This window comes from Natator depressus, chromosome 4 (genome assembly GCF_965152275.1).
Source record: "Natator depressus isolate rNatDep1 chromosome 4, rNatDep2.hap1, whole genome shotgun sequence".
Classification (NCBI taxonomy): Eukaryota; Metazoa; Chordata; order Testudines; family Cheloniidae; genus Natator; species Natator depressus.
In genome coordinates this window covers 41,312,158-41,326,186 of record NC_134237.1, presented here as the reverse complement: position 1 = coordinate 41,326,186, position 14,029 = coordinate 41,312,158, and the positions used below count along the sequence as shown (strand labels likewise).

The window sequence follows — 14,029 nt, the reverse complement described above, 5'->3', positions numbered from 1 at the left end:
CTTCTAGCGTGGATACAGTTATACCAATATACATGTGTCTTATAACAATACATCTTATTCCCCATCCTGTACAGGAATAGGCTATATTAGTATAAGCATCTTTACACCAGTATAACTGCATCCACGCTAGGGAGCATTGTACTACTTTAACGATACCAGTATAGCTGGAGCAATACAACTTTTGTTTATAAATGAGGCATGAATCTGAAAAAGAGGGATAAGGATACAGTGGAGTCGCATCTTACGCCGGGGTTAGGTTCTAAAGTCAGCGCGTAAGGCGAAAATCACGTATAGTCAAAATTACCCTTGAAAATCCCTTATATTGCCCATAAAGTACAGTATACTGTACACGGTTTTGTGTATACAACCCTGTACAGTAATATGTATAAATGTATAATGTGTACAGTAGGTAATAAAGAGTACATATGCAAAATATTTTACAGTACTGTATTTTTAATTACAGGGGGTCGTCAGGGCTCGATGTTGATCCAGGAGACGGAGGTGATGGAGAGCGAGTCGTAGACAAAGTGGTTTGCTCTGGTTCAGCTCGAGAAGTTGATTGCGTAGGCTCATCTGCTGCTGGTTGTTTTTCCTTTAAAAGCATGGTGATCGGCAACTGTTGCTGTTGTCTCTTGAGCTGCTCAAACATTTCTTGATACGGTCTCAAATCATCTGTAATACTACGTGTGATTTTGAGGCTTCATTCCACAGAGGGATCGTATTCCGAAATTAAATCATGCAAGTGTTTCGCTGCTTGGAACACTTCAGCAAATTTATGAAGATTCCAACTTACTGGCTCTTCCTGTTCATCATCATCATCATCTTAGTCTTCTGTAGACGATTTTATCAGTTCCTCTAACTCTTCGTTAGTCAATGTTTCTCTATGGCTCTCAATTAATTCTTCAATTTCTTCCTCAAGGATGTCAATGACGCTATCACCACCCACTTGCCTGGCCACCTGAACAACGCGTTTCACTTCTTTGTCAATGGTTGGGAAACCCTTAAAATCATTCACACATTCTTTCCATAGGTTTCGCCAACATGCATTGCCTATTTCAGGCTTGATTGTATCACTTATATTAAACAGGCAATGGATGCAATCGGCAATGTTGAAGGACTTCCAACACTCCATCACATTGCGATTGGGATCAGCATCCATATCGCTACGTATCCATGAGAACGTAAGCCTCGTGTATGTGACCTTGAAACAGCGAATCACGCCTTGGTCGAGAGGTGGTATTGGCAGGGAGAAAGACTACTTCAATGTCATTATGTGCAAACTGGAGTGCAGCAGAGTGGCCAGGAGCATTGTCTACGGTCAGCAACACTTTAAAGTCAAGACCTTTCTCTTCGAGGTACCGCTTGACTTCCAGAATGAAACATTTGTGGAACCAATCCAGAAATAATGCTGCCGTCACCCAAGCCTTTTTATTTGATTGCCAGAACACAGGCAGGAGATTTTTGTTCTTGCCTTTTAGGGCACGGGGATTTGCAGCCCTGTAGAGCAAGCCCGGCTTTATTAAATGCCCAGCCGCATTGCCACAAAACAACATAGTCACACGGTCTTTAGCTGCTTTGAAGCCAGGGGCTTGTCTTTCTGATTTCGAAATGTAAGTGCGGTTGGGCATTTTTTTTTCCAGCAGAGCCCAGTCTCGTCAGCATTAAAAACTTCTTCTGGAAGATCGCCCTTTTCTTCTATGATTTTCTTTAATTGTTCGGGGTAGGCTTTTGCTGCCCCTTCATTGGCGAATGCAGCTTGACCGGTAGTCTACATGTTTTTGAGGTTGAAGCAGTTCCTAAAACTGGTGAACCAACCTTGGCCGGCTTTGAATTCCTTCTCATCAGGAGGCTGTCCCTCTTCGGTGGGAGGTTTCAACAGCGCATAGAGGCCAAGAGCCTTTTCTTGCAACGTGTTGCCATCGATAGGCACACATTTACGGTTCATGTCTTCCAGTCATAAGTTTAATGCCTTTTCAGTCTTCAATAAAGTCTTATCATGCACCTGGCTCGTCACCTTAGCAGTTATTGGAGCACTTGATGCCACGACTTGACGAATTTTTCTCTCTCAAATCTTGATGGAACGGATACTAGATTCGTTGCGGCCATATTTATGTGCCATGTTGGAGATCGACATACCGTCTCTCAATAAGTCCAGCACAGCCAGTTTTTCCTCCAGCGTTGGAACAGATCGCTGTTTCTTCGGTTGAGCACCAGATGAAGTAGTTGGCTTGCGTTTAGGGGCCATGTTGTACGAAAAATACGTATCTTTAAACACTAGAATCACATTCAGCACGGCGAGATACTCACACTATGAGAGGCACGCGGGAACTGAGACCAACTGAGGGAACAGCAGATTCACATCTCCCATCTCACGCTCATTGAGTGGAAGGGTGGGTGGAATCGCCTGCATTATTTACAGGTATCTTGTTGTTTTTCTTTTTTTTTGCCGAGCGTGTATAGTTGAATTCGCGTAAGTTAAATGTGCGTATGATGCGACTCACCTGTACTTACCCACCTTTATTCAATGCTTTGAAATCTACCAATAAGTGCTAAGTAGTTATTAATTTTAAAATCCCATATTGTATACTCCCTAGAGTGGTTAAGTGTCTGTAAGAATGAGTTTGATAGCTGACTGCAAAAGGGTATGGAAGCAAAGATAAAAAATTAATTTTCAGTCATTTTCCATTAGATTGATGTTACATATTCACAGTTTCGGGGTGAGAAGAGTGTGCTGTGATAATTGGGCCTACAAAAGTTTACCCTAATTGTCAGCTCAACTGTAAAAAGTGAGTGAAAGCTCATAAAATGTCACAATAACCCAGGGGCGGGCAAACTTTTTGGCCTGAGGGCCACATTGGGGTTGCAAAACTGTATGGAGGGCCGGGTAGGGAAGGCTGTGCCTCCCAGAACAGCCTGCCCCCACCCCCTCCCACGTCCTGCCCCCTGACTGCCCCCCTCAGAGCCTCCCACCCATCCAACCCCCCCGGTCATTGTCCTTTGACCACCCCATCCCGGGACTCCCTGCCCCTAGACAGCCCCCCCCGAGACTCCCACCCCCATCCAACTCCTCCGCCCCCTGACTGCCCCGACTCCTATCCACACCCCCACCCCCTGACAGGCCCCCCAGGACTCCCACACCTATCCAACCCCCCTGTTCCCCATCCCCTGACTGCCCCCCACCCCCCAGAACCTCTGCCCCATCCAACCGCCCCCTGGGACTACCACACGTATCCAACCGCTCCCTGCTTTCTGCCCCCTGACTGCCCGCCAGCCCTGGCTCCCTTACCATGCCGCTCAGAGCAGCAGCATGTCTGGAGCCACGCTGCCCGGCCAGAGCGCATTGAGTTGTTTTTGAGTGCAGTTATGTAACAAACAAACAAAAAATAAATAAATAAAAAAAATCTACATTTGTAAGTTGCACTTTCATGATAAAGAGATTGCACTACAGTACTTGTATGAGGTGAACTGAAAAATACTATCCCGCCACCCAGATCGCTGCCCGTACGGTGGCATAGCTGTGGGGGAGGGAGGCCAGTGGGGGAGGGGCGGGGGCTAGCTGCCCCGGCGGGGAGCTCAAGGGCCGGCAGGACGGCCCACCTCTGCAATAACCTATAATAAAAATAAATGCTGATGGGAAAAATTGCAGAAGGGAGACAAAGAAAGAATTAATCCAAACAAAAAGGCCTACTGAAGCGGCCGTACTGTGTTAATTAAGGTCATGCCTGATAAACAAGAGCTTTGTGAGATAGAAAATTAATCAACCAAAATTGGTGTGTCAGAAATTTGGCCTAACCTGGACAAAATAGTGAGGGAATGGGCTATTCTGCCCAGCACTCCCTTTTGGGGTTCTTAATGAAAGAGACTTTGGTGCAAAACACAGACCAAAAGATGGAGGCTACTGCTACACTGGCTGACTAAAAAAAGGGGAAGGAGCAAGCTTCACCATCATGGCTGCCATCCCCACTGTCTCCTGAGACCCTGGACCTGCTTCATTCTAATCCTGAGAGATGTCCTGACCAGACCAAGCCAAAGAGAGAGAGGGGACATCGACACCTTCACTAGCTCTGGAAGAACCCCCAACATCACCTGGAAGTGAGCATTCCTCCAGCCCCCACCCTCCTGCAAAGTCTCCTTTTCCTTCCCCATCTTGTTTCTTCTCTTTCCTGTCCCTCTCCTTTTTCTTTCTGTGAAATACAAGCCTGGCTTAGCCAGCTAAGACTGTAATTTTGCAACAAGTCTGTAAACCTGCGCCCAGAAAGAGGCATCTAAAAGCAATGCCCTAAACAGCCTGATTCTGGTATAAATTTGCCAGGACTTGGATTGGCTGGTAAGACCGTGTGCTGTGCCTGTTTCTCTCCAGCAGTGAGATTGCAAGTGAAAGTGAACACCAGAGACAGAAGCCTTGTTTTCTCTCTTTGCAGTTCTTTTCTCTTCCCTTTTGTGTGCATTTGCCTTTTGTCTGCTAGGAAACAGCATCGGACTTTTACAACAGCAACGACAGCTCCAGCCCAGCCCATCTTAATTGACTTCTTCTCTTTTCCCTAAAAAGGACAGTTCTTACGATCTTTGATACCATCGAAAAGACTGTCAAACAAGGGTTTTTTTCCTTCTAAAAACTCTCTCCAGCTAAAGGGAAATGGAACACAGGATGCTGTTAAAATGAAAGCCTTATTTAATATTTAACATTTCAAATGTTAACTGTGTTTTCTTCTTTTCTGTATCTTTAATAAAAGGTTAAAATAATTTTTAATGGTTGCGTTTGCCATGGCATTAAGCAGGCTGAGATCTCTGTATACCAAACCCCAAACCTTGTTTACAACTGTTCAGTGTTGGAAAGTGACTGGGTATGTTAACACCATTAGTCCCATATATTACATCGAAATTAATACAACAGGAGGCATGTTTTACTTTTATTTCTGCTATTTAATTTTAAATAAAGAGTATACTATATTTCCTCCATCTCTGAGTTCAAATGAGTTAATTAAAATGTTTCAAATTGCTACTACTTTGGAAAACCTTAAATAAAGATTTGATAATTTTCAGACAGAGGTTGTATGTTAGTTTCAATATTTGTTAATTAAGGCAGATTTGCAATCTTGGGGGGGATTTTTAATGAATGGGTCTGCGACACAGTTTTTCAGAAGACCTTGATGCAATTTTTTTTCTTTTAAATACCCTTTGCTCAGCTAGTCATGGCTGCTGAACCTTCTTATTTCATACTTCTGCTCAGAAAGGCAACTAATGAAGGACCTGCTGAAAATCCTGTCCGAAGGATAACCGATCTTCTTCCAGAACTTCAATGACAGTTCTTCATAAAGCAAGGCAGTCAGCCTTTCCAAACATCATTAATCTGTTTTAACTGCTGCAGCCAAGAGCAAAGGAGAAAGTCAGAGGAAATTTCAGTTGGAAAATATTTTGACGTAACTGACCAGATGACAAACTAAACTTAAGCATATGTCAAACGCAGAGAGAGGCACAAAGGCATCTGCAGGGGGATACAGGAAGTCAGCACAAGCCAAGATGAAGTCAGAGCTCTGAGTACAGTGTATATTTTTGTAACCACTGGATGATTGGAAAAAAGAGCTAGAGCTTAAAGGATTTTTTTTTTTTTTTTTTTTTTTAAAGAAGAGTCAGGACCATTTTATACCAGAATTGTTAACCCTAGTTGGATCAGTTAACTAAATACAAATAATATCTAAGATGTATATTCTGCACCATCTGCATTGCTAATTTGCTCACTACTAATGCGCACACACTTTTTGCTATCAAATTGTAAAATACTGCTGTTATAACTAGTTCTGTTTACAACACTCAGTGTCTCTCACTTTTGAGCTGGATTGTAACTTGGTTACTTTAATGACCTGAGTTTTCTGGAAATTTAGGTGCTATTTTGTCATTACTGACTTATAAAATTATTAGGGCTGATGATTAATCGCAGTTAACTCACACGATTAATTCAAAAAAATTAAGCACGATTAAAAACATTCATCGCAGTTTTAATCGCACTGTTAAACAACAGAATACCAATTGAAATTTATTAAATTTTGGATGCTTTTTTACATTTTCAAATATGATGATTTCAGTTACAAAACAGAATACAAAGTGTACACTGCTCGCTTTATATTTATTACAAATATTTGCACTATAAAAATGACAAACAAAAGAAATAGTATTTTTCAGTTCACCTCATACAAGTACTGTAGTGCAATATCTTTATCATGAAGGTGCAACTTACAAATGTAGATTTTTTTTTTTGTTACATAACTGCACTCAAACAAATTAATGCAAAACTTTAGAGCCTACAAGTCCATGCAGTCCTACTTCTTGTTCAACCAATCGCTAAGACAAACAAGTTTGTTTACATTTACGGGAGATAATGCTGCCCGCTTCTTATTTACAATGTCACCAGAAAGTGAGAACAGGTGTTCGCATGGGACTTTTGTAGCCGGCATCGCAAGGTATTTACATGCCAGATATGCTAAACATTCATATGCCCTACAGGCTTCCAGAGGGCACGCTTCCATGCTGATGACGCTCATTAGAAAAATAAAGTGTTAATTAAATTTGTGATTGAACAAACTTGTTCAGCCAATCGCTCAGACAAACAAGAAATAGGACTGAGTGGACTTGTAGGCTCTAAAGGTTTACATTATTTTATTTTTGAATGTCTTCACTGAAAAGTACATACAGAGGACTAGCTACCATCAGATGAATGGATGGGTACTCACAGGAACAGATGCAACTCAAAGGCCTCAGCCTCAGAGAGATGACAGGGCACAGAATTATATTTACAATCTGATCAAAAGAATGGGCAGAGAAGGAAGCTGTGTAGGAGATGAGAGCACAATAGGGTGAGGCAATGAGATGGTCATCAGAAGATTACAGTACCAACACTGCCCACATGGGCTACTGTAAGTAGGTCTATTTTTCAAAAAAACATGGTTTTTAAAGTTCAGTTCTCTCTTCTTGCATTTTGTCTGGTTTCATCAGCATTTTTGTTATGACTGTAAACTTTGCCTGTCTTGGAACCACATTGCTACTTCTTTATGTTAACATACCTTGGCATTCAGGAAAGTTATCAAAGATTTCCTTTCATACATTTTCCATACTTCTCACATGAATCAATTACCACAGTATTAAATACCATTAATTATTAATTAATTAGTACCATAGTATTAAATGGCAAAATCCTTCTGAAGTATCCTAGGGCTGTGAAAACATCCCACTTATGCAAGAAAACTGTAGGTACAATTTATTTTGCAAACCTTTTAAATATGATGAAGTAATGACAGTGCTAAGACTCCTATAGAGATGTGGTAATGGAGGCAAAGAGTCCTGTAATCAAACATCCTCAACCAGTTTGTGTAACCATACCATTCAAGAACGTCTGAGGGGGATGGGAAGAGATAGTAAGAGAGGAGGTAGCAATGTGTTCATTTAAACGGGGTACCGTTCCTGTAAAAATAGGTACACTTTATCCAATAAGCTTAGCAGTTCATTTGTAATGTTCTGAGAAGAGACCTTAACTGTGTATGAATTTTAAAACTTTAAAAAAAAAAAAAAATAATTTAGGATTATTCACTAAATAAGAAACGGCACTTGATCTCTACTAGAATATAGCTAACCGTCCATTAAACATTTCAATTTTTTACTTTGATTTATTTTTTTCCACCTGATTCAAAACTCAGTCTTTTTAAAGTGAGATATTGCGGACTATTGAGACTCAGATAAATAAATAAACCTCTGACAATAAAAGGCAAAAAACGTACTTGATATTTATATACACAAAAGATGATCAGGAACAATGAGGGACAGCAGACTGTAATAAAGGAATGAGAAATTTCTTTCCTGATTTTTTCTGTTAGCAGCTTCTCTCTGAATTCATTACTCCTGGGCCAGTGCCCCCCACCTCTGGAATTCGGAGATGGTCCAACATTGTTGCTGGAGGCTCCAGGACTAGGCTCCATCTTTCAGCTCAGACCACAGGTGTAGAACGTTATCAACATTAAGACAACTTGATATATTGTATTAAATTAACCTTAAGACAATATATGTTTAAGTCTCCCTTTAGAGAAAATCTTTCATTTATATTCTGGTATCTCACCAGACTACCACGGTGGATTGAAATCAGAGAGAAGCTGCTAACAGGAAAAAAACGTTCAGGTAAGAAATTTCTTATTCTGTTGCACAGCTTCTCTCTTATTCATTACTCATAGGAAGTAGCGAGCAGTGAATCCCAGAAATAGGGAGGGAAAGGATAAGAAGAGTTTAATTATTATAGTAGAACAACAGGCAGGAATGGATGCTCCCCCCATATAGATCAAGAGCTTTATAAACTAAGGAGTAATGTGTGAACCAACCCAGGAACACCTTCATACCAAAGGATCCCTTTGCAGAGGAATAGAAACTAACTTAGCTAACCTTTGTCAGTTGAGGCTCGTACACTTTTCCCCCCCAGTGCCTCTAGGGATTTCTGTGAATAGTTTCCCAGAAGCCTACCATGCCAACTGGTGCAGGATTTTTACATCTTGCCCACAGCAAGATTGAGGCCTGAAACCCTTGGCATTTTGGATAGAATGAAATGAACAGTATACAGCCCAGTTTGAATGAAGGAGTTTTTGCTTCAAGAGCTCTGGGGTTTTCTGCAGGCACAATGTGGGATCCTTGGCTATCTAGCATGTCCAAAATGCCATCTCCTGGGTTGGTGCAGGACTAGGAGGAAGACCCCAACTCTCCGTCTCCCTCTTTCCTGTATCCCTTGTGTAAACTGTCTCGAAAGGTAGCAGACTCTTCTCTACCCAGAACATTATTTCCATTTCCAAGGAGAAGCTTTGACCTCTGGTTATTTCCTGGTTTTGGAAGGGATATAACACTTATGGCCTCAATCATAAGCCAACCTTAGGAAGAGATGACTTCTGTGAGTATCATAATTGCCCACTACTATGGTTTCTTGCACCTTCTACTGGTGCAACTGGTACTGGTCACCGTCAGAAACAAGATACTGGAGTAGATGGACAACTGGAATGATCCCTTTGTCCATGACTGCAGATTTTTGCGCCCCCCCCCCCCCCCCCCGTTTTTTCTCTCCTTTCTGTTAGCCACACCCTGATAGAGAAGTTGAAATGAACTAAAAGGATGCGTACTATGAAATTTTGGAAATGTGTCTGCCAAGCATGCTTGCTTCTATAGTGAGTACACAAGAGTAGAGAGTGAAAGTTAGGTTGGCTTTCAGCATATTGTTTGAACTTACCTGCCCACAAAGGGGCACTGGATGTTATCTGAGAACACCACCTAATTTAGCATCGCATCAAGTACATGTTTCTATGTCCTCAGAAGGAACTTCCGCAGGTACATTTTGAGAAACCCACTCAGAGGAGGAAGTCAATGCTCAGCACCAGCAATCCTAGCCATCTGAAATAATTGGCTACTGATGACCCCTCCGGGAATGACTGATACAGTGAAGTTTTGAATCTTTGCAAATACTTACCATTTTGGTACAATTACAGCCAGATACGTATCTGTTTTGACCTTTGGTTGAGCAATTCTCTCCACTGGGATCAAAAGCTCCTCTTGATTTCCAAGAACTGGTGGCTATGAATCCTTTCCAGCAATTGTTCATTTCTGAATGGGTCTGTGTCTCTGGACAGGGTACTGATTGGCATGTTTTCTATTCATGGGTAAAGGTGCACAATGTGAACTCTGTGTCTTGCTATGACTGCCACCAGCCTCTTAAGAGGGTGCAGAGGGCAGATCAGAAGGAAGAGTCTTTACATACCCAAGCTCACTATTCCTGTACAAACACTCTTTGCCTTTGTTACAAGGAAGATTTTGTTGATCTGGAAGAAAATGTATCTAGATTTCCTTGGAAGCTTCTGCTCTAGATTTTTCCCCTGTGTCAGAGTAATAATCCCTTCCTGGATACCCTTCATGTTGGTAGCAACCAATGGTTGCTATGCTGGCTTTGACAGTGATGGCTGACACTTCTGGGCAGTCTCAGCAGCTAATTTATCTAATGCTTCTCCCAATAACTCCTCACCTGAAAGTTAGTATTTACAAGACATCTGTTTAGGATCAGTGATGCTATTCTGGAAGCCACCAAGTCAGAATCTACTGCTTGTCACAAATCACAACAAAGGATTAACCAAGACAGAACCCGAGATGTCTCATTCTAAGCAAGGATCATATCTATCGACAATGAGCCACTTTTTCCCCCCACACAGAAGGCAAACTTACTAAATGTATGAAAAATCTTTGGTCTGAAAAGCATAGCTAAGGCTTTGGTCTATGGTGTCTTTTGGAAGAAAGGCCCCTTCTGAAGACGTATTTGACTGGTGGAGTTGCACCAACCTTAGGTTCCCAAATTTATGAAATTTCTTTGCTTTTATATAAACATTTTAGTTGAACATTTGGTTTAATTAGATGTTGTCATCTAGATGTTATGATGCCCTCAAAGGAGCCATTAATGGGAAAACACGTATCTAATAATGCTTCAAAAGGGAGATTATTTTATATCATTTATTATTATTGAGTTCCTTGGTAGGCTGCTGACTGACATCCTGTCCTGGAAAAGTCCTGTAGAGGTGGGGGTTGGGGGCGAGGTTTCATTTCCATGTGTAGTACTTATTTCCCTGGCTGTTTATGGGGGGAGGTAGTACATTATTCATCTTGGCATGGGGAGCACACAACAGAGCTGGGACACATATCTCAATTGTGGAAGTAGCTTGCTAGATGTTCCCACGACCCTGAAAGGCTAAGTGCCTGCTCCCCCAGGATGGGTAGCACCCAAGTAAGTACTGTAGGCACAGCCTGGTATCACTCAGGGTTTGACTCAGTAAATCAGGATAATTTTGAACAAGGGCAGGGATGTTATGCCACAGTAATACCACAGAGGTGCAACTTTGTGGGCAGCAGAAACCTCAGGGTAATGGGCTCCCTGAAGTGCTCAAGGCTTTAAGCCTTGTGAAGACAGCCTTCGGAGCTGTGGAGAGAAAGACCCTTTCCCACTTTTCAGAGTCCTTTCCCTGGTACAGTGGGTCCCGAGGTCCCAGACAGGCACAATTTCTATTAGGCTGAAACCTGAGGCAGGGCTGCACAGGCTTCTTTGCATGCCCATACATGCTGCAGGGTGCAGGAGGGGCAACGAGCATGGTCCGGAGCACTGAGCAAGAGACTTTTTAGGAGAGAGCCCCAGCGAACCCTCCCTCAGAGGAGAGGGGGTTTCACCTCTGATTTTCATGTCAGTCGTTCATTAACAATATTAAATTACTGCCTTCTGAAGGCAATACTTCCTTCTGCCTTTTTGAGAGTCTCTGGGTTTTACAGGACTTATCCCAGAGTACAATGAGAATCCCCCCAATTCATAAAGGGAGGATGAGGAGCTGTGCAAAAGCCTTGTTTCTTCCCCAGGGGAGCAGAGGACCCACTTCAGTATCTTGAGGGCAGGGGGCAGATGACTCTGGATCCTTCAAGGCTCCCCCTCCTCCCAAGCCTAGGTCTATTGAGGGCCCTGTGCCCGCCAGATAGCTTCCTCCTCATCCTTAGACCCTCTCCACAAAAGCTCAGAAGCTCCTGATCAGGCTTTTCTGCACTGGAGTCTCAGCTCCTTGGGGCAGGATAGGTTTGCCAACATGACAGTCTGACTCTGAGTCTCATTCCCTAGCAGTGCAAAGTTTGGCTGGCTGGCAACAGGAGGGCACCATTCACCCTCTGCAGAGCCTGGAAAGTGCTGCCTCATGTAAGGAGCTCCGCTTAGATTTAGCCAGGTGTTTGCAGGACAGCTCTGCCATGCCTGAGTGGGAGCAGAGGGGCCTGGCAGAGGACACTACAGCATCAGATCCAGGCGGTTGAAACTATCTTGCTGCTATTTACCCAATGCCGGGAAGATTATAAGTCACCACTGCACAAAAATGAATAAAAAATAAAACTAAATGGCCAGGAGAAACCGAACTGCCAACTTGTTCCACCACCTCTGGAAGAGGAAAATCTGGTGGCTGCCTGAGCTGAAGCCAATAGCGGAGCCCAATCCTGGAGCCTCCACCAACAACATTGGACTGCCTCCAAATTCCACAGGTGGTGGCATTAGCCCGTGAGTAATGAATGTGGAGAGAAGCTGTGCAGCAGAAAGTTGGTCTGAAATACAAATCATTTGTATTGTCTGAAGCAATATGCTATCCTGAGATTAAGAAAAAATAAAAATAAAGGACTTACCTTCACTGCCAAGAAGTTGAGGCCACTTTCATTGGCCAAAGCTTTCGCTATCATTGTTTTTGAGCATCCAGGAGGTCCATAAAGTAATACTCCTTTGGGTGGCTGAATCCCCATTTGGATGAAGGATTCAGGATGCTTGAGGGGCCATTCCACCGCCTGCTTCAATTTCAATTTGACAGTTTCAAGTCCTCCTATGTCGGACCACAGTACCTACAACACAGACCATTTTGCTGAATCCACACATTAGCACAGAATGGAGGGTTGTATAGAACTATGGCATGTATCTCCTTTTCAACAGGTTTATTTCACAAAGTTTAAAAAAAATGCATTAAGTTTTAAAGCCTTTTAAATTAAACAAGCAGCATCTGATAAATTATCAATAAAGAAGAAAGGAAAAATGGTGAATTTACATAATTACAGATTTACATAACGAAAGGGGGGAAAATAAAATTTCATATATTAAACATCTATTTCAAAGATGAATAACTGATGTTATCCAAAAATACAACCCAGTATCAATACTACCACCCACATAATCTATAAACTCTGCAGGATCAATAGATAATTCCCATCATTTCAATTCCTGTGTGTGTGGCATTTATACCGGTGTATCATTTGTAAAATATTTTGGTATCCTTCTAGGGGAAAATTCTGTGTCAATTTAAGAGGTTATTATTTTCATCTAGCACACTAAAGAAACTTATCCTAGGTGCAAGTAGTCACATAGTAGGGACTACTAACATGCATAAGTTTTTGAAGGATTGAAATGGTTTAAATCACTTTGCAACAATATTTATTCCACCCTGGACTTGTGCACTGGAGATTTAAGTAGTATGTTAAAAAAATACTGGATGAGTATTTGCCTATTAAAGATTAAAATGTAAGGTGTAGCTGCAGTTGGAGTTGCTCTGCTAAAGATAATGTGTAAAAGCACAGACCCCAACAGATGTATACCACTAAATATAATGTAGCCTATTCAAAATGGTGGGTAAAATGAGCCCTACCTTTTCTTACATAGTTGTGAAGAAGACTGTGATAATTTTCCCCACCCCAGATAATTCCTTGTATTTTCTGTTATTTGCAATAAGTGGTCTGCCATTATGCCCCTTGTTTTTGTCAGCATCCATTTTACTTTCCTTTAGATATTAAAGATATCAAGCCTTCACAATAAGAGGCAATTGACTCAGCTGACCTTATGTTTTGAGATGACATTCTCCTAAAATAGGTAGTCTTCAAAGACAGGCAACAGATTTACTGACTATAAAATCAGGACTCCCCTCTTAAGATTCATCTGTGCTTGACGGAGGTAGACACAAGGATGGGGAAGCAGAAAGAACAAGGACTGTGGAGAAAGAGGTGCCTGTGATTGGGGGGGGGGGGGGGAAGAGAAAGAGTCAAAAAACCTAGCATATATCATCCTTATTCCTGACCTAGAAAACTGTCTCCCTCCCAGGCTACTGTAATCAGGTGATCTCGCTCAATTACATCGCCTTCTTAGTGCTATTTGTCTGATATCTCAACACTGGAAACTAAAAATGTAATGTTACTTCTGGGTAAAGCACTGTAGCCTGAGAACAAGCATCGGCAGGGTGCTTAAGAGGAATAAGCAAACCTAGAACAAATGAGCAAATTCCAAATCCATTAAAAATGTCTCTTTGGCGGTCTTATTTTAATATATGACAAAATAATACATGTCTGAAAAAAAACAAAGAAGATCCACACACAGGGCATCCACTAAAAAGCGAGCTGAGCTAAAATGCTAATGGGAAGTAAGAAGCTGAGGATCTGCTGCCACCAGAGCATGACCCTCAAGCTAAGAGCA

General features: G+C 42.1%; 1 protein-coding gene across 2 annotated transcripts in view; it reads right to left on the bottom strand.

Moving 5' to 3' along the window:
- AFG2A (AAA ATPase AFG2A) overlaps positions 1-14,029 on the bottom strand; it is a 305,716-nt gene that overhangs the window by 227,999 nt on the left and 63,688 nt on the right. For both annotated transcript variants that reach the window (XM_074950826.1, XM_074950828.1), the window contains exon 11: positions 12,208-12,417. In XM_074950826.1, the coding sequence (XP_074806927.1) occupies positions 12,208-12,417 (210 nt within the window). The remainder of the gene's footprint in view (positions 1-12,207; positions 12,418-14,029) is intronic.